At 36.1% G+C, this 25,304-nt stretch overlaps 1 protein-coding gene across 4 annotated transcripts in view; it reads left to right on the forward strand.

The window, feature by feature from the left end:
• The window catches only part of SYT1 (synaptotagmin 1), a 558,583-nt gene that overhangs the window by 399,665 nt on the left and 133,614 nt on the right, over nucleotides 1-25,304 (forward strand). For 3 of the 4 annotated variants that reach the window (XM_011284134.3, XM_011284135.3, XM_019835264.2), the window contains 3 exons: nucleotides 5,100-5,222; nucleotides 9,444-9,611; nucleotides 12,799-12,966. In XM_011284134.3, coding sequence (XP_011282436.1) covers nucleotides 5,100-5,222; nucleotides 9,444-9,611; nucleotides 12,799-12,966 — 459 coding nt within the window. The remainder of the gene's footprint in view (nucleotides 1-5,099; nucleotides 5,223-9,443; nucleotides 9,612-12,798; nucleotides 12,967-25,304) is intronic. The other variant, XM_011284136.3, reaches the window with a different exon arrangement.

The following is a 25,304-nucleotide window of genomic DNA, read 5'->3' on the forward strand; positions in this document are numbered from 1 at the left end:
CTATTTATTCCCAAATAGCAACAGATATTGACAGTTTTTAAAATTCTTTACATAGTATTAATTACTATTAATTGAACTCATATAGGTGAATCTCATTAAGAACAATTTAGTCAAGGAGGGCATTTCTAGTACATTTGCACAGTTTCCTACTTAAACATACACTCAGGGCATCAACCCCACTCCCCACCTTGAGTTTTAAACACTTTTTCTCAAAGACTCTGTAATGTCTATTGACAATTTCGCAAAGGCTCTTTTGCACTCACTGAACTTGTGTTTGGTTTCAGAGCTATAGAATCGATGGAGCGCCTGTACTCCTGCTCAGAGAGCTTTGTCCTGAGCACAAAACAACAGATTTACATTTTTCTGAATGTTTCTAATCGCAGCCACAGAAGTCCATGCACCCACATTCAACCACAGAGGTCTAATAAAGATTTTTCTCTGTAGTTCATTTGCTACATAGAAACTGAAATTTGAAAACATGTCTTGCTTTATTTCAACATTTTCTATAACAAGCAGAACTTGATAGAGATTTCTTTAAACAATGTATTGTGAGATTAGCATAGAAACAGTGTGCTATACAGACATGGACTGAATAATGTGTAGGTGAATTTCAGCTGTATCTATGAAACATTACGAAAATACAGCCCTATCGTTTTCACAACTACAAGTCAAATGTCATTTTCCCAAATCCTAGAATTAACAAAAGCACCAAATAATGTTAAATTGTAACTGTAGCATTCTTTTCTCACATAAGAAATTTGTATTTTTCTTTGTGGAATTTGTTATGTATGATGTAAGATTGTAATTTATAGTATAGTAGTGGTGTTTATTACCCCTGTTATGACCTGGATAAATGACCAAGATCTCAAAATGCTAAATACAGAAAATTGATAGTGGTTCATTTTTCATGGGTCACCTATTCCTTTGGATGGGAGGGGAAGAGAAAAAAGTAAAAAAGGAATACTAGTAGGAAGTCAGTCATAGTTTATAATAATCTACTATTACAACAAAGTAGTCAAGATTTCAACCACTCAAAAAGATCTCATCCCTTCAAGTGGATTACTTGTCCATACAGGATTTTGGAGCTCTTATTTTATGAATAACTAAGTGTACAGAACGAAATACAATTTGGACAGATAAAAAGAGGCCCAGTTGTGTAACTTAAGCTTAAGGTTCTTTTTAAGACAGGCAACAGTAGTTAATAATGCGTTCTACTTTTTAGGAGGAAGGATGATGAAGCAAAATAGAATGTACAGTTTTAGGATGTATGTCAAATGTCAGTCATCCAAATTCAAAATAGTATAAACAGAAAACTTAAAGAAAAATTTAACAAAAAAAAAACTTAAGAAAATTATTCTTAAATAATTACATTTTCAGAATATTTTAAACGTAATATTTATGTGAAAATGGGAAAAACAAGTACAGTCTATGACTCTCATTTACAAACAGAACAGATGCAAGAGGCATTTTATATAGGATTTTTTAAGATACATGGGCTCCAGGGCCACCAGTAAGTTTTTTACCATTTCAATCTGTGTAGGAATGAACAGAAACTCAAATTTCCATGCTCATGGCTATCCGTCTCTATGTTAAAATTTCACAACCAACTAGGAATCTTTAAATCCCGCAATGACAACAAACTAACTGGTAATAATGTGTTTATACAGAGTGAGACTTATAATTAAAGGGGTTTATTTTTATTTTTTTTTTTTTTAATTCCTTAAAGCTTGACAACACTGAAAATGCAGAGAGGCAATACCAACTTGCAAAGTCATAGGTCTGGAATGGTCATTTCTCCATGGTTTTCACTAATGTGTGTGGATATTTTAATTTTTATTTCTTCCTTCTATGTCCTCCTTATCTGTGTTATGTCTCATGACTGTTCTGGACTGTCCCTTGCGGTAGGTTTCCTCTGCTCTTTAGAAACCCCTAGTCAACGCTCGGATACATTTAGTGGCCTGGCCGCTGGGGCTCCACAGCTCAGGGTGTACCATTCTGACACACATCAAGAGGCTGAACTAAATTGATTTCTTTTGCTTAAGATAAAGGGTTCTCATTTTAACCATTCCTAACTGATTAAATACAACAGTATTAGAAAGCTCAAGTTTTTAACTGATGGGCATGGAAAGAAAATCCAGTCCCTTGTGCTACTTTTTAAGTGTGCCTTATCAAATCCAAATCTGAACAATTTAACTTAGAATAACTTCTCTTTCTAATGATTTGTAAATTAAGCACTTTTTGAATGTCGAAGCAAGCCAGAAGCATGTACACCAAATCTTTGAAATTTTAAATAAGATCTGATGTTCCTAAGATACCTTTCACTACTGCAATTTAGCAAACCATCAAAACTGCTGGGTTTACAAGCTTTTTCCTCTGCATTTTGTTGGGGGTAGGGGGTGGAGGGGTATTGCTCTTGAGATATTATAATAGCTACTGATTTAATAAATCTGAGTTTAATGTGATGGTACAGAAGATGTCCTGCTTGAGCTCAGCCCTCAGGACAAGAATAGACTTAATCATTTCGGTGATGAACAGTGACACGGAGAAATTATCAAAAATTTAGCCCTATTTCATGCAGAATAATCGCAGAGATGGTCCTGCACCTTTATTAGGGCGAAAACCACTTAGGAAGAAGGAGATTTAATATCTCCGCTATCTCAAATTGCACTCGGATGAAACATGATATGTAAATTGTCAGTTCTGAAAGAGACTTTTGAGAAAGTATTTTAATCCATGAGTTTTTTGATAATCATTGAGTAACGTGTAGATTTTTCAGACAGAAATATGCATTAAATAGTTTGCTATTCTTTTTAAAAACTAAAAATCTTACAGGGAGGCAATTTACCTAAGCTGTAATTTCCTAGGCACATAGATTAGAGTGTTAAAGACTTAACATGCAGCCAAGGTTTTGAAAGGGCCTCAGTTCCTCTAATTAAACTCAGTAGTCTTTTCTGGTCACTTTGCTACTATGTTCCCTTTAATGACTTCCCCCCCCCCCCACCCAAGTTGAAAGATTAAGTTTTTAAGTAATTACATTAATTGTTTCCTGCCTTTGACTATCAGTAAGCACGTCAACATTTTACCAGTCAGGATAACATCTAAGTATGAACTTTCCAAATGAAATGGTGTATGGCTAACCAGATTTGTGAAAGTTTCTACCCAGACATAATAACAGTAATATTCAATTTTCCAAACTCATTTTAGGCTCCTGAAAATTTTCCAGAAGCACAGAGTAGTGGAGGCACCTCTAACTACAGCTCAACTCTATATGATCCTCCCACCCAAATGAGTTCTACTGATACGATGCCACCACATCTCCACTTTTTTTTTTTTTTTTTTTTTTTTTTTTTTTTTTTTTTTTTAGGATCGAATTGGAGTTAGTGAAAAGAGCCAAAATGGACAATCTTGTCAATTCAGTGCCTTTTTGAAGCAGAGAGCCTCTGTATAAGTGGATGAGTTAATAGTAAAGCTTTCTCTTAACAGAGAAGAAAGATCATACAATCTGGAAGGTGGGGAGAGGTTGGGTAATGGAGCTGTAGCTTGACAACTCATGCCTTTCTGAAATCTGGGTATGCTTCTGGAATTTGAGTTCTACAAGGATTCTCCAATCTAAGTCGATGACAAGAGTTAAGATTCCTTTACCTTGTCATAGATATAAAGCAATCTATCACACACACACAGCAACGAAAATGCCATAACCAAACACTAGGGAAGAATATTTACTATATATATAGTAAATATATGTGTGTGTGTGTGGGTGCGTGGGTGTGTATGTATATATATACACATATATATTTATATATACATATACATATATATATATATATATATATATATCCCCACCCACAGAAAAGTTGAAACCAGTAAAATACAGAGTTTCTAGAAATTAGTAAGAGCAGAACAAAATGCTAGCAAATTTAGCGAAGGATATATACAAGTAGTCCCCAGAAGAAAAAATACAAACGGTTAAAGATTTTAAAAATTTTCAACCTCACTAGTAGTCAGGGAAATGTAATTTTATCACTTTTTAATTCTGAATAACTATGTGAAGTTTTTAAAATTTTTTTTTCTAATTCTGTAAGGCAAGAAGAATCCATATCCCTAAAAAAAAAAAAAGTCCTAATATTTACCTTTATAACTTCTTTTATTTCAGCACAACTATTGTGCTTAATGGGAAAATATACACTTTCAAAAGAGAGGAGCATCTGAATGTATTTTATCAAATAATGAGCTTTCTAGTATTTCAATTTACAGTACACTTCAGTTTTAGGTTATCAAGAATATTCAGTTGGTCCAAACTGGGTTTTGAGAGTTCAGTACCATGATTTTTGTTCACTAATGCAAAATAAATGTTTATACTGATTTCAGTTTGACAAAATGGCAAACATAACTGCTTTTATTTTTTTTAATATAAAACAGACCCATAAATCAATTTAATTCAGCCTAGCTTTCTGTGGAGCTGTTATAAAAATGAAATGGTAAACTGAAACTAGACATGGCATAGATTTTTCTCTAAACATGCATTTGCTGGTGGCATGTTATCTCCACTTTTTCCATAACCATTAGAAACGTACATGTGAAACATAGGAAATTAAAAGTCTTGGAGAATCACTTACTCGGCTACCTTTCTCATAGGAAAAAAGGCAAGAAAAGGCCACGCATTTCATACAAGTACTCCACTGCATGTAACGATGATGTTTTACATGATGCTTCGATCTCTTTAAACTACATGAATGTGAAACCTGGCCTGGTTAATAGCATGTTTATCGTATCTCTGAAAGAAGCAGTTTTATCAAAGCCAAACATGATACCAAGTTGACATTTTCTTTGCAACGACTTTACATTTTTTGCTTGCAATATTCTGAGGGGCTTCTTCCATTGCTTCCATGTTGCTTGCTGGTTGGGGAAAAAAATTCCGTGCACAAGTGGAATTTTAAAAGTTATCTAAGCAGCAAATGTGAATGTGTGTCAGACAAACGGATTTCCAGCATCTTTGTGCTTTTGCTTCTAACAGCTTGGAAGTATAACCGCAGGCCCAGGTGAATATGGGTTTCCATGAATTCACTTGAGCTCACATATAATCCATTCCCTACTCATAGGCTCTAAAGGATGATGATGCTGAAACCGGACTGACTGATGGGGAAGAAAAAGAAGAACCCAAAGAAGAGGAGAAATTGGGGAAACTTCAATATTCGCTGGATTACGATTTCCAGAATAACCAGGTATGGGGGGGGGGGGGGGTGAAGGAAATGACTTCTAATTCCATTACATTTTCTGAAATTACCAAGTAGAAATTGAAGCAAGATACTTCCTAAAACATTTCGTTTGCTGCGAGGGGAAAATGCAATTATCAAAGCTATGGATGAAATCGAAGTACAGGCAGTCCCCTACTTGCTAATTTAACTTCTGGTAATTAGAATTCACAGTATTCAACCGATTACATCTGCTTATGGCACTTACAGCAGGCAAGCAGAATACAAATGAACTTGGGAGTAGTCAGTCCGATTCTGACAGCTCCCAGCCACAGTGTCACCTCCACTGGCCCCTCAGCCTGAGCTTGAACAATCTCTCCTGGAATGTATGGAATTTAGATCCAAACAGGGTGAGGAACCATTGAAGTAAACCACCATTCAACCAAAGCTTTTAAACAAAATGTAGGGGTACCTGGGTGGCTCAGTCAGTTAAGCATCCAGCTCTCGATTCCAGCTCAGGTCATGATCTCACTCACAGTTGGGAGATCAAGCCCCATATTGGGCTCCATGCTGGGCGTGGCATGGAATCTGCTTACGATTCTCTCTCTCCCTCTACCCCACCCCCTCCTCTCTCAAAAAATAACAATAAAACAAAATGTAACTGTGTGATAAGGAATCCAAGATGAAAAACTAATTGCCTTCCATGAATTTCAAAGGCACAAATGCCTTATATAATATGATACCAGGTAAAATTCCTAGCATGCATAAGCTAATCGTTCTCGAAAAGTAGAAAGACCAGCAACTTCATTTCTAGTGCCTGTGACTTCTGCCCAAAAAGTGACAAGGAACTGAAGACAGTAATATAACAATCATTCCTGCTTCAATTTCTCAAAAAGCCACGAAGTGCCACCTAGATAAATGATAGTATTAGGTACCTTTTAGTAACCGTGTTATAGAGGTAGCTCAAAGATAAAGGTTAAAAATCCCTATATTTAAAAAAAAAAAAAAAACAACCTTCTAGGACACATGAAATTGACCATGTCTCTTTACCTTCTGAATTATTAAATTCAAAAGCTAGATAAGAATTAGTGGAGTCAGCGGAATTAGAGATCAGGCTGTTAAGAATCTTCAGGACAGTGTCCACATCTGACAAGCAGAGTTTTAACTGTCTCTGTTGTTTTGCTTCTCTCATCTTTTTAGAGGAAAAAAAAGTGATAATATACATACATTTACTACTAACACAGCTTGTGTTATTTCCAGTTTCATGAGGAATGAATAAATAGAACAAATACCAATGCTCAACTTTGAGCACCGAAGTCCAAAGTCAGTAACACTATGAGAGCTCTACACAGTTGCAAGAATTCTAGGATTGATTATTTATTTATTTATTTATTTATTTATTTATTTATTTATTTATTTTTAGAAATCGACAATTTAAATAATGTCTTCACTTTCCAAATTTCTAGAGAGTTCTTCATGAAGAATGTATTGATATGCTCTATCATACTAAAAACGTTTATTTGATCAGCTTCATTACAGCCATGGCTAGTCATTTCATAATACATTCTAGAAAGCTGCATTTTGGTTACAGATACAAGTTTATAGGTATGGATTTATACACATCTATAGGCATACTATAGTTAATAGTTAATTAAAATAGGGAATTTATAGTTAATTATAACTAAAATAGGGAATTTGTGGCCATTTTTATCCCAGCTACCAAAATTTGATCATCAGGAGTTGGTTGAGAGTAAAACTTCCTATTATTTACATATTCTGGCAAAGATGAAGGTCAATACATGTTATCTTAACATGTAACATTTTTTCCAGAAATTTAACCTTCCTTTATATGTGTATCCAGTATGTTTTAATACTTTATTCTACTTTCATATTACCCAGTAGAAATCTAGTGGTATCTCATCCTGGTTAGTCATAATTTTGAAACTTCTAAGTCAGCTTAAATTCTTTAAGTATCATTTTATAAAGTATTTTTAAGAAAATAGCATTTTTCTTATATATAATGAGTGCTTTTATTGTTCCCTTTCTAGCAAACATCAAATTGTTAAAAAGGTATTTCATTCTGAGGTCTAGGAGAGTCTACCTGATGAAATATTTTTTAATTAGTATGCATTGATTTTTTTTCCAAATGTTCTCAGCTAATCTAATTTATAAAATGAATCCTATGAGTCATGAAATATAGTGTGAGGAATTTTATATATTAAGCTATAATCGAATATACATGTTTGCTTACAAAAACCAAAACACAACTGTAAAGTACTCTAAATGAGAGGCTTTCATGGCAGAGAGAAATGTGATATTTATCTTCCAAGCAGAAGAGGGGGGGGTTGGAAGAAGTAACTCCACCCCTTGTCAACAAAATTTCCAAAACTCTTTAGAATGTAAGTCACCTAGGTTTAAAGAGTTTAGATTATAGGACAACTGCATTCCTTCCCAAAAGAAAATTCCTTTCAAAAAGTGAGGAGAAGGGGGCACCTGAGTGGCTCAGTCAGTTAAGCATCTGACTCCTGATTTTGGCTCAAGTCATGATCTCACGGTTCGTAGGATCGAGCCCGGCATCGGGCTCTGTGCTGCCAGTGCAGAGCCTGCTTGAGATTCCATTTCCCTCTTTCTCTGTCCCTCCCTGGCTCACTCGCTCTCTAAATAAATAAACATCAAAATTTTTTTACAAAGTGAGGAGGAAATAGAATCTTGCTTATTCACATTGCTACCTAAAGGCAAATTCCAAATACCAGCTTGGCAAACCAAGAGACAAACCATTCGCTTTACTCATCATGTCTTTATAACCTGATGTCTATTTTAGCTGTTCTTTGACCATCTGTTTATGTTTTGCATATGTACAATCCAGCACTCTTATTGCTACTGTTGTATGATGCTGTCACAAATATATTGAGCACTAAAACGGAAACAATCATCCAGAGTATGGCTCCCAGTTAAAAACTGAGCCAACTAGCCAAAGTGTCCTTACCAACACAGTGGGTCAATTTTATGGAAAATGAATGTGACTTTTTTTTTTTTTTTAAAGGAAGTGAATTGGCTAAAAAGTCAGACTCAAATTTTCAGGCCTGATGTGTAAAGCCATAATGTAATTGCATTTATGGACAAGGGTCTATTTTTGTTTTCCATGTGGGTCTAAACCAGTCTGTTGATACAAAATGTCTGATGACAACACCTCTAGAATCATCCGCTCACACCTTTTATTCTCTTTGCAAAAACATGAACAATGCCAGCTACACTCCCATTCATAGTAATACAAGAATTTATCACTGAAAAAAAGACATGGAGAAATCTCTGCATTTGAAAAAAAAATCAGAAACTTGGTCACTTAAAACATTAAAAATAATATCTGTAATCCTGCTTTCATTTATGTGAAGCTGAGATTATATTCTTTGACTCCATGTCCTATATTTAAACAGAATAGGGGCGCCTGGGTGGCGCAGTCTGTTAAGCGTCCGACTTCAGCCAGGTCACGATCTCGCGGTCCAGGAGTTCGAGCCCCACATCAGGCTCTGGGCTGAAGGCTCAGAGCCTGGAGCCTGTTTCCGATTCTGTGTCTCCCTCTCTCTCTGCCCCTCCCCCGTTCATGCTCTGTCTCTCTCTGCCCCAAAAATAAATAAAAACGTTGGAAAAAAAAATTTTTTTTAAATAAACAGAATAAATGATCATTTTACTGTAAGTTAAAATAAAAAGTAGGCAGCATACTAATAAAGTTCAAATATGATAGAAACTTGCACGTCTTATTTTTATCTCAAAATGCTACCCAATTTCTAAGAAATTTCACTGTGCTGGTCTGAAGCTTTGAGTTTAGTATAAAAATTTCCTACTTCATAATTACAGACTTGTTATTGTTTAACAATTTATTTCCATTTACAAATCATGCCCTGGAAAAAAAATAATAATGCACAAGGGCTTTTAGCAACTGGAAAGTTATTTGATTGCAACCCTTTTGCAAATATGAATTCCATATTTAACTGTAATCAGCAACCTTTTAAAAGCCTCTTTTGTGTTTGAAACCAGGCTTCCCAGAGCCTGCATCTGTCATAATTGGGTTTCTGAAGTTTATATGGCTTGCTTCACTTGCCTTCTGGGTTTAGATTCATAAGAGAAATAAATAAAAGTTTATTAAAAGCAAAGAGGAAGAGGGAGAGAGATCACAATATGCAATATCATGAACAATCTTTTCTAAAATGTCCACCAATGTTTGTGTTTGCTTTATTCTGTCTCTCTTTCCAGCTGCTGGTAGGGATTATCCAGGCTGCTGAGCTGCCTGCCTTAGACATGGGAGGCACGTCTGACCCCTATGTTAAAGTGTTTCTGCTGCCCGATAAAAAGAAGAAATTTGAGACAAAAGTCCACCGGAAGACCCTTAATCCTGTCTTCAACGAGCAATTTACTTTCAAGGTACTTTTTTTTTGTACTTACTAATAACTTTTCCTCTGTGGTTTTAAGACCCATCTCATCCTGACACATACATAGAAATGCACATGACCACTTATTCAGAGGTTCAAGGATGAGTCTATTCAGAATATTTAAAATTCTTATCTTCATTCCAGTGAGGATTCTGCACTGTGTTTAGATTTGGTTAAAGTAGGATTCAGCTTGGCCATCTCAGAACAGAATACAGACTGGAGTATAATGGGGATGTCAATCACATCCAAAAAAGGAAAATCAACATCAAGTGAGCCAATAGACTTGAACATTTCCCCCTCCCTTGAATAAAGACAAAAGAGCAATGAAGTTGTTACTTTCCTAAGTCTCTAAGTTCCCAAAATTAAGTTACAATCACAGAATAAAGTAAGCTGTGTTCCACTGTTCAAATGATACAAATAGGTTTTACCCTCATTGCAGAATTCTGTGTGTACAGGGCAATCTAAGCACTTAAAGACCATTCCGAACCTATCACTAACAAGAATACAAACCTATTGTTTTTCTGCATTTCTAGCATTTTCCTTTAACTCTAGGCTCTTCCCTAGCACTCTGAATCTTGCTGAGACACCTCAGTTGACAATAATAAAGAGAGATTCTGGCCATAAAATAAATGACAGGAAAACGTACCCTGCAGGCCTCAGGCATCTCTACATATACAGCTCTGTAGCTCATGTCTTAAAGTCACGCATAAAAGCATTCTTTGGTAACTATCTTTAATATGTGAAAAAACTGTAAAATGCATTACTTAAAATAATACATTTCTGAGAAATGAAAGGTCTGTGAGTTTACCAGCAGGTAGATTCAACATCACTCATCTATCAGCCAGCCTTAGCGATAGCATGTGCCTCATGCAAGCAGATACTATGGTGCGAAATAAAATGGATGCAACTAAGGGCAGGAGGTCCTTTTCTCGAGCCTTGTTTCCAGTTTTGTAAGACAGCAATGTTTTGTATTCACTCTGAAATTTCAGATTTTGTGACAAAAATCTCCAAAGTATTGTCAGTAATCTTATCTAAAACCTACACTTTTTTATACCCAGATAGTTCATTTAGAGTAGTAATAAAAAGATTCTGGAACTACTCAGCCTATGAATAACTCATCACTATGGTCAATATACCACAAAGCATAGAATGAAGATAAAACTAATAAAATATTGCAAATGGTAATGACAATCATCCTGTTTGGCTATGTATTAATTTTCATTTAGGTCAGGAGTTACCACAATTTAAGATTTCTTAAATTATTTGAAACACTATGGTGTCTGAGTTATCTGTGTATTATTTCAAAAAAATGTATTTCTAAAATTTTATTAGTAATTTCTGTGGCTTCAAAAGGTTTAATTACTGAAATTTTTTAACTGCCTATAAAATTTCAAAGGGTTCTATTTTATTTCAAGAATGCTGACAAAGCCATAAATCAATCCAAAGTGTGATATATTTTGATACACTTAGAACTATGCTGTTGTTTCCAGAGAACTGGTTAATTTCTCCAGGAGACATTGTAGATTATGCATCTTGAAATGCCAACAGGCAAGATGATGGAAGAACCGAAGCATAATAGTTTAAAGAGAATAGGCTTTAAAACTGAGTTCAAATCCACTTCACATGAACGTGACATGCCCTGACCTAAATGCTTCTTTTCCTCCAAACTCCCACCTGAAGGAGTTACTAATCATTCAAATAATAAGTATGTAAGTGCCGACTGTACCTAACATGTATTCATTCAGCCTTCCACTGCTCTGTGAAGTAGGTCTTAGTATTAACACTATTTGATAGGCGAAATGTGTGAGGTGTATTTGCTTGCTCCAGGCCCTTCAGCCAGAAAGTGGGAAAACCCAGGCCTGGGCCTGTCTGACCCCAAGCCTAGGTTTTTTTTTTTTTTATGTTATTTCAGTAGAATCACAAAAAAAATCCAGAGTAATCTCAGAAATAAGACGAAATCTTTACCCCTACTCTAAAATTCATTTCTTCCTTTGAAATTCAGCTGTTTTGCAGGGTTTTTTGTTTTCTTCTAAAATGGAAAAAGCATGGTTCCTCCATTTTAGTCAAAGTATTTTAATCAGATGCTAAATAGATAACAAATAAGTGAGAAAAAAACCAAACTTTTGATAAACTAAAATTTCCTATACGTATATGGTCAAATACGCTTCCTTCTCCTTCCCTTAATATGCAAAGCTCATTGAGAAATGTTTGATGGAGCTCAGATAACCATTTGTACTGACAAAAATTGATCAAACCTTCAATACAAGTCCAAACAATTTCTTAATTAGGCATTTCTACCCAGTTACTCAAGTGTAGCTTCCTTAGAATGCACTACTTCCCCTGAATATTAACAATGTCACCAGTAAAAATCCCAGCCCACAGCATCTGTCCCAGATATATCTGAACAGCTGGAGAACCCATCAGCTCTTGGCCTTTTGCCACCATTCATCCTAACAAGTGTCATACCTAAGAATGAACCTCAAGATCTTTATAATGCATCTCTGATATTCAGAACATCAATTTTCTAGTCAGTTCTTGTCTATCTGTAAATTGTTTTAGGGAGCGAGGCAACTTGTGAATTTCATTTAAATCCTTTCTGACTCCTAGCATATCTTTTACATAAATCACTGCTCCATTAAATTGTAGCATCCAAATGGCTTGAAAGACTTACTGGGACTTTGGAAGCAAGTTTTCCACCCTAAGTTATACTCTTACAATATAAATGATCGTAACAATAACACAATATCCTACAAGTAAAACCTACATGGTCAAGTGCAATACATCTTAGTTTATTCTTGTATTAAACAAATTCCCACTGGAAGGAGGTACTAATCATTCAAACGATACATATTTAAGTGCCTACTGTGTGCCAACACTGCTAAATCTTAAAGTGTTTATAGCATGACTAATAGTCATCAATCAATATCAATAATACTAATTATTAGTCAATCAATAATACTAATAGTTTTTAGAACTTTAGGATAAAGCGATAACTGACTATGGTAAGTCCCTCATTTCTCCCAGTTTAAGCCTCAAGCAGTGATTCAAATGAATTCATTTTTAAAAGGCACCATTACTCCCTGTTTTGCTTATCCAACATATATATTACAATTAAACACTATAAAAAGTAACATTTTAAATTTGTGACCAGATTTTTATCCTCATCTCTTTTTATTAAGGTGCCGTACTCAGAACTGGGTGGCAAAACCTTGGTGATGGCTGTATATGATTTCGATCGTTTCTCCAAGCATGACATCATTGGGGAATTTAAAGTCCCCATGAACACAGTGGATTTCGGTCACATAACTGAGGAGTGGCGTGACCTGCAAAGTGCGGAGAAGGAAGAGGTAAGGAAAACATTAGCATTTCTAATCAGACAAGCTGTGCTCGCCAGTTGCTGTTCACATAATAACCTATTGAGAGATGCTCTCTACAGAGGATAACGTGGGCCTCCAGCTGCTGACAGCTGGTAAAATAGGGTTAAGGGATTGCATAACCTCATTACAAAGTATACTGGTCTTCTGGGTCTCATTTGAAAGAAAAGAGAAAGATTCGTGCACCATGTCTATAGATAATTCCCTGGACAGACACACATACTCACTATCTGTTTCTGAAAAGCTCACAAAATGCCAGACACGTACACATCTACTTTTTTAAAAGGACAGTGAAAAATCATCGCATTCTTTGTATTTTTCAGCAATAATTTTGCATTTTCTACATAGGTTATGTAGCTATTGAACAGAAATAAAATAGCACTTTTCCCTTGATTATTTCTGCATATCACAGACTGTTCATTGTTTCTTCTACAGATATCAGAGCATGATGGGTGGAACATCAAATATAATTCACAAAGGCTGATATTAAATCCATTTTTTAAATAAGTCACATTATTATAGTACTCTTCACATTGTTTTTTCCCCAGTTTTAATAGTTCAGCACAGGACTTTTCTGTGATTTAAAAGGGAAGTTCAATATCTTTAGTGCATTTAAACTACATAATAATCAATTCTATTTGATTATTCTATGCCTGCCTGGCACTGGCGTTTTTCTGTGCAAATGTCTCAACAGGCCAATATCACAAAGGCAAACAACTCTAGCTTCTCTGAATTCCTAAGGCAGCTCAATTTCTAGCTATTTTTTGGATCCTGACAATCCCTTGGGTTTATAATCACTCAGGGGATTACCAACAGCCTCCATCATTCAGGATCCCTAGGATTCTGTAAGGCGTGATCACTTTGGGGCCACCCAGGAGATCAAAAAGAGTGGCCCAAGTCTTCAACACATTCAATCAAGCCTATCACCTGGGAATCCTCACAGCCTATGGTTTTCTCTGACCAGTGAAACTTAGTGAGGTTTTAGAACAGATTTGTTGATTGCTGTTTTGAAATTGAATCTTACTAGTGCTCTAAATTTGTCTGTAAAAAAGGAATAAAAATTATCCGAATTAAGCTCTCCTTTCCTTTTGGAAAGAATATACATAACTTAACCAAATGCATTAGTCAAACTTAGACTCTTGGATACTGAAACAGATTTAGCCCCACCGTGGATACTCAAAACCCATCCGAGAATAATATTGAGTTTTTACATTTTGTTATTTTTGTAAGTAGTTCTTCTTTATGAGTATCAATGTTAAATCCAACATCTGTCTGAAAATAATATGATCATGTTTCTAAATTTTTAACAAAGTAATGAGCCATTTCATTGAATTTTTATGTTTTATTGAAATGTTTTCCTTTGTAAATTCCTTGCAACTGGGGTGCAAAGTGGGACCATGACAAATATTTATTAACTGAAAGGTTTTTATTAGTTGACTGGTTAATCGTTAGCTTGTTAGGTGAGTATCAAAATATGACCCACTCATGCTTCACAATGGCTACTTGCCCAGAGTGCATGGTTCATACTTCTCACCTTCATCTGGTAACTATAAAGTGGTATGGGATTCATACCTCACTGGGTTTCTGAAAAGTTTGCAAGTATTTGTGCCTCAGTTAAGAAAATGTAAGCCATCAAGCACTTTTTCCTTTCTCAAAAACTCTTTGAATGTGGGCAGAGTTTGAATGTCGACAGTAAGCTGATACGTTTGACTCTGGAATCTAAGAGTAGATAGACTGTCCAAAAAGAATCACATTTTTTTTCTTCTCACCCCCTTACTTGCCCTCTCCTATCTCTGTCTTCTATTTCTTTCTTCTTCTTCCAGGTCTTCCTCCCTATCTCAAACCTTTGTAGCCCAACTCATTCAAAAATACTATTTGAGTATTTACCGTAAATTGCTACATTTCTGGGACTGCGTAGGTACTCAAGAAAGTAAAAAGGGTAGACACTGCTTCTGCTTTCATTGCATACAGTGCAGTCTAACTCTCCTTCTTCACACCAATCTTTGCCTGGCTTACTGTCACGGAGACTGGTTTCTGGAAAAAGTCCCGTCTTTAAGATCAAACACTCCTGGGTTTCATTTCCAACAAGTCCATTCACTAGCTCAGAGAACTTGGTCACATCACTTAAGCTCTCTAAAATTCAGGGTTTTTTTCTTCTTTAGAAAGTGGTTTAACATTATCTACCCTTTGTCTTCCAGACTGACTAGGATAGAGTGTAAAATACCTAATACAGAGCCTGGTATGTGGTAAATGTTCAATAAGCAAGAGATCTCCCATTCTCTCTTCTTGGCCAATCTTGTTTGGGTTCTCTTTCACTTCATGCTTTTACCTCTCTCTTTGTTCTAGCCTTTTCCCTATATCCAAATCCACTTCTCTCTTCTTTTCCTTACCACCATTCTATTTACTGAATGTCCCTGGAGTTTTTAATGGGAAGTAACTCTATAACTACCTTCTTAAACTCTAGAGCCATTCCTCTTGGATACCTACTTGGGAATAGTAATTTTCAGTTTTCAGTTGAGTGGCTCTTTCCTTTCATCATGATATAAGCAGCCTCATAAAACAGGTGTCTAGTTTACAACCTATCTCTGGATGACTAGAACCAGGTATAAACTGTCTCATAATAAATGAAGATCCAATTACATTTTTCATCTGAAGAATTACTTATTCTCACTGATATAGGCTCTAGTTTTTCATGCTACTGTCCATTAACTGCAGGAAATTATAGTTGTGTAAATAAATTGAAGTCTCAGATTGACTTTGCTTCTCACAATTTTAAAGATATTGTTTTTCCATTTTACATGAACAACTCCATTCATGATTTTTATTTCCTTTTCATCTAACAGTGTAATATTTAATGTCATAAGGAATGAAAGACATAAAGGAAAGTGGAAAAAAGGAATTCAAGATATAGCTTTGGAATCTAGAAACTGAAATCATGGTCGTCTGTTCACTTGGTTGACACTTGGATTTAAATAGGTTAAATCCCACCCACTTAGATCCAACCTTGTGATTTTGATCAAATGGGGTAGGGCGTTGTCACCCAAAAGTTGAATAACATAAAAGTCATAAGATGATGAAGCAATTATGTAAGTTAAAAATTATGTTATTTTAGTGATCAACTAAATGTGCAAGCAGTTTAGAAGGAAGAAAGGGAAGAAGCCTTATCTGAAAGTTACTAAGCGCATGTTGAAAACATAAGGTGTGTGAAAGAGATAAGCTATGGCAGGAAGAGCCCTAACAAGTGCAGAGCTCCCACTGTTAGATTCTAGCCCCTGAAGAAACATCTCTGGATGACTTTCCATTCCAACTTGTTAACTTTCTCTGACACAATCATAGCCACCTCCTAACAGAGGAAGATGGAATTTGACTTTACAGCCTACTAGACTTTTGTGTTCCTTTTGTTTCTTTAAATCAGAAATGTATATCCTCTGAGTTGAGAGATGGTAACATATAAAACTTTTCCTTATTTTCCCTTTTTGAAATAGGGCCTCAAAAATCAGCTTTTGGCAAAAGGTTTTCAATTACCCATTTGCAAAATGTTTCTAATATGTATAACCCCAGGCTATGTTTTCAAGATAGTCTTTTCTTTTAACTTACTTATTTTGAGGGGGAGGGGAGGGGGGGAGAGGGGGGAGGAGAGACAAGGGAGGAGGGGGGAGAGAGAGGGGGGAGGGGGGAGAGGGGAGGGGGGGAAGAGGGAGAGAGAGGGAGAGAGAGGGAGAGAGAGGGAGAGAGAGGGAGAGAGAGGGAGAGAGAGGGAGAGAGAGGGAGAGAGAGGGAGAGACAGCGCACAAGCGCGAGAGGGGCAGAGAGAGAGAAGGAGAGAGAAAGTCCCAGGCAGGCTTCGTGCTGTCAGTGCAGAGCCCAACTCAGGGCTCCATTTCACCAACCATGAGATCGTGACCTGAACCAAAATCAAGAGTTGGACACTTAACTGACTGAGCCACCCAGGTGCCCTGAGATTGTCTTATTTTTAATTATTCAATAAAATATTTATGCCAGCCACAAGTCAAACCTGAAACTAACCTTCATACTTTTAGAATAGTCCATTAATTTTATACATCTGCTTAATTACTTCAAATGTTAAAATCAATGGCTAGAATTCCATTTTTTTTTTAATTTTATGATTTTATAAATTGTCTCAGTGCTGCACCCTAGCATCAGGTACATCTTTAAATCACTTAGACCTTTTTTTATTTTAGCGTTTTGTTCTAATTTTTTAATGTATTTTAACCCCCATGGCTTCCACTACTACTTTTTATCTCTAAAGACAGCATATACTATATAAGAAATATATACTACCAGAAAACAACTAAATCTTTTTTTGACTTTTGAGTAAGTCTGTCTTATGACTTTACCAGTACTGTTTTTGTCTCCATTAGAGAATAAGTCTATCATTTCTGCTTTGTGTAGAATTTGTTAACGAGTGATTTTTAAATGAGATTCTGTAATCCAGTGCAAATGGAGAAAAAATTGATTGCTGAATTAAAGCAAGTCGGGACATAATTTAATTAGTACCCAAGCAGAAAGGAAGAGAAACTACTTTAGTGCCTTAATAGAAAATCAATTTTGCAACAAAATTTCACATTTTTAAGCCTAATTAGGAAAACATTTACTTCACAGAAAAGCATTTGGAGAATACATATTCATTCAAATGGCAAAAGTTTTTCAGCCTCCACTGGTCAATTACTTGATACGTCTTTGGAATGGGTTAAAGTCATTACTCCTTAGGACATCTTTGATGTCCAAAGATCATAAAAGAACTGATGCTTTTTCTAAGTATACTTAGCAGTCAGATGGTAACTCATGCCCTCCGAGAATCTCTGCGCAACAAATCAATGCCCCAAATGGAAATCCTCACAAAAGGTTAACTGGTGGTATTTTAAAAACAGATGCCAATAAGAACCCTTCCTGTCGTTCACAATCTCTCACATTAGAGAAATCCAACAAAGACACTTATATCGATCCCCACATTCCAGGAAGTTCCACTTATTTCTATTTGTTTACTTGTTCATTGTCTGTCTTCCCCGGCTAGACTGTAACCTTCAAGTGCAGCAGTAGCCATATTTATTGTTCCCCCCCATGAAACCAAGTTTAATCACAGGAGGCAAGCACACAGGTGTGCAAAAAAATTTTTTTTTAATATTTTTGATTGAAGAAATGGGGCAAGGTGTGTATTAAACTGTGGGGGGTTTCAAAATTCCCCCTTTAAAGTCTATGTTAATAATTATAATAGTGTTATTTTATAAATGAGGTCTTAGGTATTCTCAAAATCTATCAACAAAACATCCTCGTATTAAATGATTAAAATGGTTTAATATCTTTTGGGGTATTTTGGTCTGTTGCTTTGAAAAAAAGGAAGTATAGATGCTTATCAAATCCACTGTTATTACTGTTTGTTAATGGACATGAAAATGGTGATAGTTGTTTTTGTTGTTGTTAAAGCTTATTCAGTTATCTCATTCTTCTCTGTAACTTTTGCTTTTCAATTTTTTATTTAAATTCTTAGTGAACATACAGTGTAATATTGTCTTCAGGAATAGAATTGGTCTTTCTCTGATTAACTTATTTCCCTTAGCATAATACTTTCTAGCTCTATCCGCACTGTTGCAAATGACAAGATTTTATTCTTGTTGGTGGCTGAATAATATTCTATTATATGTATGTACATACACTACATCTTCTTTAGCCGTTCATCAGTCAGTAGTCATTTGGGCTCTTTCCATAGTTTGGCTATTGTTGATAATGCTTCTATAAAAATGGGGGTGCATGTACCCCTTTGAATCTGTATTTTTGTATCCTTTGGGTAAATACCTAGCAGCACAATTGCTGGATCATAGGGTAGTTCTATTTTTAGTTTTTTGAGAAACCTCCTTACTGTTCTCCAGAACAGCTGCACCAGTTTGCATTCCCACCAACAGTGCAAGTGGGTTCCCCTTTCTCCACATCTTCGCCAACACCTGTTGTTTCTTGTGCTGTTAATTTTAGCTATTCTGACAGGTGTGAGATGATATCACAGTTTTGATTTCTTTTTTCCTGATGAGTAATGTTAGCATCTTTTCATGTGTCTTTCTCTGTAACCTTCTCACCTGGTTTCCATGACACACAGAGAGCTTGCAGTTTAGCTTAGTCTAACTTTATCTAAAGTTAGGATTTAGTTCAAGCTGTAAGGTAAGTCTCTGTTTGCAACATGGAAATTTACCCAGAAGGAGGTGGAAAAGAATCAGCTTCAAGGAGAATTCCAAGAATATGAACAAATACCTATGTTTATCATAGAGTATTTATTGCTAGTCAGGTCTATAAGTAATAGATATGATAGAGTGGTACTTAGTTGTCTTATAATACATTAAGACCATGATACAATTTAGTGCAGTTATGGGACTGCATTTAGTGCATTTTATGGGACTTGGAACATAATAATTCCATCTAAACTAGTACAGAAATAGAGTTGCCTTTGATTTTTGATATGTTTTTGGGTGTAGCTATGGTTTACTTGATTTTGAATCTTTGGTCAGAATTCCCATCACCAATTATAACTGTATTGTTATGCAGTGTAAGTATTGCCTGTTTCATGATGTGGTTTCTAAGAACATCATAGGAAAAAAGCAAACAAATAACTTGAAATATCCCTCTAGTGTGTAGGGTATAATTTGGCTGCCTTTCTAGTTAAAAAGACTTTTCATGCGCAAATGGATGAAACCAAATTCTCACTTCACTGAGTTCCTAAATGAAAATTTAATATCATTTTACTTTCATTGTAAATTCTCTAGAAAACTAAATTTAGAGTCTAAAGAATTAAATTAGGGGAGAGAGACTCTGGTTATTTTCACAATACCCTTTCATGACCTTCCATTGTCACATACTTTAACCTACTGAGTTACCCCTCTCCTTCACAGCTCTAACCACCCAGAGGCCTGTGTTCCCAGCCAAAATTCACCTTCATTAACACGTACTTTAACTTCTCTTCTGAAGCGATAAACACAAATAATAAAAGCTTTCTTTTACTGAGTGTCTGCTGAGTGCCAGCAAAAATAATTTTCACAACACTCCTCAGCATTGGCATTATTAGGAGTGAGAAACCTGAAAGCCAGGAAAGTCTAATTTGTCAAAGTTCATACAACGAAGGCCAGAGCTAAAATTCAAACACAGGTCTGAAACCCACACTCTATTTAACCATGCCATCTTCGTTAAACAATCTTTCCCAGTCTTTTCAGCCTCAAAATGGAGATTAAAACAATTTAAATGCAAAATCAAAAAACAAAAAAAAAACCCAATTGATGCAAACCAGTTTTTCTCAACTTTAGCTTATTTTTTTCAAAATCTTAACATTTGACCAGTTTGCTTTGACAACTTGCAACTGGTTAAAGTCTGCATATATATTTTCCCTCTCAAATATCATAATACATTACAAATATATGTAACATACCAAAAAAAAACAACTATGGCATTTTGTTTCTTCTTAATATATCATAAATAGTCAGCATGAATTCCTACCCAAGATAGAAAGCCCTAAAATGCCAAGGTACTCATTAACACAAACATGTTGTTATTCACTCATGAGTACTGATGAATTTAATGAAGGCAGAGGGATTTTGCTTTCCATTAAAAAAAACTTCTTCATTAAATAGAATATAAATTCCCATCAATTCATTTAAAATATACTGAATATCTGTGAAATTAGTATATAAAAGTATATCATAAAGTATATAAAACAGAAAATTAAGACTCACACATGGAAAGTGGCAATAATAGCAACAGAAATTTACAGTGCAAAATAACAAAAGCTTCAGGAAGAACCAAATAAGAAGTAGAAATTTCAAATGTACCAAATGTTTTATTAAAGCAAGAAGAAAAGGCATAGAGAGGGAGGCTCCACTGAAGACTTGAAAAAAGTGAACCATCTTTCAAGAGAATTTGAATAGACAGAAAGAAACAGAAGGCCTTCAAGAAATTAAAAGATCAGCAAGGGGCACCTGAATGGCTCAGTCAGTTAAGCATCCAACTCTTGATTTCGGTTCAGGTCATGAGTTCATGGTTGGGATTGATCCCCATGTTGGACTCTGGGCTGACAGCACAGAGCTTGCTGCGGATCCTCTCTCTCCTTCTCTCTCTCTCATGCACATGCATGCATATGCACACCCATGCTCTCTCAAAATAAATAAACTGTAAATTTTAAATAATTGTGAAAGAGATAAGCAAGAGCAAGTTTGCAGAGCTGAGACTGCCAATAACAAGCTTAGCTAAGAGTGGAGGGAGGGCTTAAACACATACCCTGATATTGAATAAATAAGACTGAATGAAGTATTTTAGTGACAGTTTGTCTCTTAAATATCAGACTGATGAATTGAGACTCAGGACACTAAGTGAAGCTTGTTAGAAATTGTTCTTCCCAAGGACAAGTGTTGGAATATGAAAGCCAGATCCACATCTGTGCCAAATACTCTACTAACTGCTTTTCTCACATGAGCTCTTGTAATTCTTGGGGCAGTCCTATGGGATAACTCTTCATATCCCTATTTCACACATTATAAAATATGATTGGCCCAGTTTCACCCAGAAAATAAGCAAAAGAGCCAAGATTTAGACCCAGATCTGCCTGAATCACAAACCCATTTTCTGTCTACTCTGCCATATTGCCACTCAGCTAACTAAAGCTCCACGAGCACATGGATACTATATCTCCTTTACCTTCTCATCTACAGGGCCTTCCACTTTGCCTAGAATCTCCAAAGTGCTTGAGTGACTATTAAATATTTTCAAGTGAATTGAACAAATTAGAATGAAATGAGAATTTTCTGTATCAAACATACATTATGAGTTTTACTACCTTCAAGGAAGTCATCTTTGAAGGTACTCCATTGTCCCTGTGTACTGCTTATATGGCACACCCAAAATATTTTGAATTCTATTTCCTCTCTCCATAAGTTTCAACATACAATGCATTCTTTCCTCCTCAACAGTGGCTTCCTGTCTTCACAAGTTCAATTTTATTGAAATTGCCATAATCTATTTAGAGTCAAGCAGGAGTTGATGATCAAATGGAGTAAAATACTTTTACTTACTGTGCTAATTAACATAATAGGGTCTATGTTCTTGCAAGACTTATTTTTTTAATGTTTATTTTGAGACAGAGATCAAGTCGGGTGGGACAGAGAGGTGGGTGGGGCAGAAGATCTGAAACAGGCTCTGTGCTAACAGCAGAGAGCCCAATGTGGACTTGAACCCACAACCATGAGATCATGACCTGAGCTGAAGTCCATCCAGGCACCCCTGTTCTTGTAAGATTTATATTCTGACTCTGAACTAAATGTTATCAGCGTTAGCCTCATTGTATGGTCTCTCAAATGGATCACTGTGGGAAAAAAATATTGGGGAATAAAGTTCTAACACATCTAATACTAAGGAATCTAACTGTTTTAATAGAAAATGATGTAGGGGGTAGTTTTTCTCTTAACTCAAAGAATATAAGTTTTCAGCTGAATTTTGAATAAAACAGAGCAAAGTGGGTTGGAAGCACAGGTTTTTGAATATAGATTGGGAGAGCAGCAAATGAGGAGTGGGGGTTGAAATAGGAATAAACAGAAAACAAAAAGATGAGAAAAATGACATAGATAAGAGCAGTCTTGCCTACATCAAGTTTATTATTCAAATAGTGAAGAGAGTTTTGAGTGGGAAGCCATGTGATCAATGCAGGGGAAGGTCTTGTTCTGTTGCGTCCTCTGTCTTCCACACATTTGGATCTCTTACAATGTAATCCTTTCTGGGGAGTTCATCATATGTTTTGGAACACTTTTTTTTTTATTATCTTGTTTGTGAATTCTTCAATGTTTTTACCTTCTGTCTTACTCCTACCTCACTTTGAGCAGGCCAAGTGTTTTTATTGTGAAAGCTTTAATCCATTACAATCTGTTACTCTGCAATTAGATGAAATGTCAGCAATTGAGTACTATGTGTACTATGGAATAAAGGAGAAGAATGAGAACTTGCTGAAAAACAAGAGCTTAAATAATTAAGAGATGAAAGAGAGGAGCATGCACGTACACACACACACTTGTTCCTAGAGATTCTTATGAATTTTATGAGTAAGAGTCTTTAAATTATTCTAAGTTAATTTCATTCATTTATTCTTTTATTTATTCAACATGTATTTATTAAGTCCCTTTTATGAGCAGGGACTGTTCTAGTTTTTACGAATACAATGGTGAAGAAGACAGGCCATTCAGCTTAGTCAGTTATAATTTAGTGGTGAAACAGCCCCGTTAGGGGAGATTAAAGCTCTGGTTCTGGACTCAACCTATGTGGACCCAACCATGACTCCACTTACGATGGGTATGTCCTTGGGCTTATTGCTTAACCCTTCTGTAAAATGGGATATTACCCACCTGCATGAGTTATGATACATTCTAAAGGAGATACTTCACATGAAATAGAACAATTCTTGGCACCTAATAAACTCTCAGTAATGTTATTCGTATTATTGGGAACATGGATCGGTGCCCTTATCTCCTCACCAGCAGAAAAAGCATCACTCTGACCAGTAGACCTAGATCCTTCATTCTGTAAAGAGACATGGACAGACCACAGGTTGAGAAGGCATTGTCATGCATGGTTTTGATAAAAAGGAGGAGGACTGAGCTTAAACCACATGTATGAGAGACTGTGGGGCATGAAAAGAAGTCACAAATGACAACGCAGGGTGAGGCTCACCATGAAAGAGGGGAAGGTGATACTAACACGATGTGGCCCCAGTGACTATGTACTTCTCTATGCTCTGACACCACAAAAAAGAATTCAAAGTTCAGGCGATTCTACAAGCCAAAAAATCTGACAATAATTAGTGCTTGCATGGATGTAGAGAATTGAAACCCTCCAACATTTCGAGTGACAAAGTGAAATGGGGTTGCTACTTTGGAAAACAGTTCAACAGTTTCCCAAAATGTTAAATGGATAATTATCATATGACCTAATAATTCAACTCCTAGGTATATATTCAAGAAAAATAGAGACACATGTACACACACAAACACACACACAGATACACACATGTGTAAATATACAAACTGTATAAGAATGTTCATAGCAGTATTTTTCTAAATTTCCAAAAAGTAGGAAGAACTCAAAATTCCATCAGCTGATAAATAAAACATGCTATATCCACATAACAGAGTATTATTCAGTCACATAAAAAAAGGGATACAGGACTGATACTTGCTATAGCATGGATGAACCAGAATAGGCAAATCCACAGACAGAAAGCAGATTAACAGTTGTGTAAGGCTGGGGGGAGTGGGAGGTGAGGTGGGGGGAAGAATGACAGCTAATGGTTAGGAATTCCTTTGTGGGGTGATGAAAATATTCTAAAATTAGGTAGTGGTGATGGTCACACAATTCTGCATATATTAAAGTCCACTGAATCATGCACTTTAAGAGGGTGAATTTTAGGGGCATCTGGGTGGCTCTGTTGGTTAACCAACTCTGGCTCAGGTCATGATCTTGCAGTCCATGAGTTCAAGCCCCACGTCGGGCTCTGTACTGACAGCTCAGAGCCTGGAGCCTGCTTCAGATTCTGTGTTCCCTCTCTCTCTGCCTTTCCCCTGCTTGTGCTGTCTCTTTCTCTTGCTCTCTCTCAAAAATAAACATTTAAAAAAAAAGAGGGTGAATTTTATGTTATGTGAATTATATCTCAGGAAAGTGGTTCTTTAGAAAGAGTTAAGTACTGAAACCCTCAATATGGAAGCATGATGTTTAATGCTGATTAGGGCCTCATTTGAAACAGCACTCAGGTATGCTGGGAGTTCTTTCCTGATACCGTTGGAGAAGTTTACAGAGGTTTTCTCAAAATATTCTAGTTTCTCTTTAAACCACAGCATTTGTCTTCCAGATCGTGCTTGTCACCACATGCCTCTTGAAAGAAGGTCAATATTAAGACCCCTTTAGATAGTGAAAAACCCAGGCCTACACCTAGGCCATGCGGCTAGCCAGAGAACTCAGGCTTCAAAACCCAGTTTCACTGATTCCAAAGCCGTTTTCTACTGGTCTATGCCCCTCAGGGTAGGAAGTATTAGGCTTAATTCTCCTGACATAAAAACACGGTCTGCAATATGAAGGCTAATTCTTTTCAAGTCTGTCTTCATATCATAGCTTCTCAGATGTCCCCAGTTATTTACTTGGGGTTGTTTCCAATTTTGAATTACTATGAACAGAGCTGTCCTAAAGGTACTTGTACAACTTACTATGGACACCTGTTTTCATTTCACCCAAGCACTGCTCATATGTGAATGTATGTATCATGCTTTTTTAAACTAAAGTGG

The sequence above is a fragment of the Felis catus genome, chromosome B4 (genome assembly GCF_018350175.1).
Source record: "Felis catus isolate Fca126 chromosome B4, F.catus_Fca126_mat1.0, whole genome shotgun sequence".
NCBI lineage: Eukaryota > Metazoa > Chordata > Mammalia > Carnivora > Felidae > Felis > Felis catus.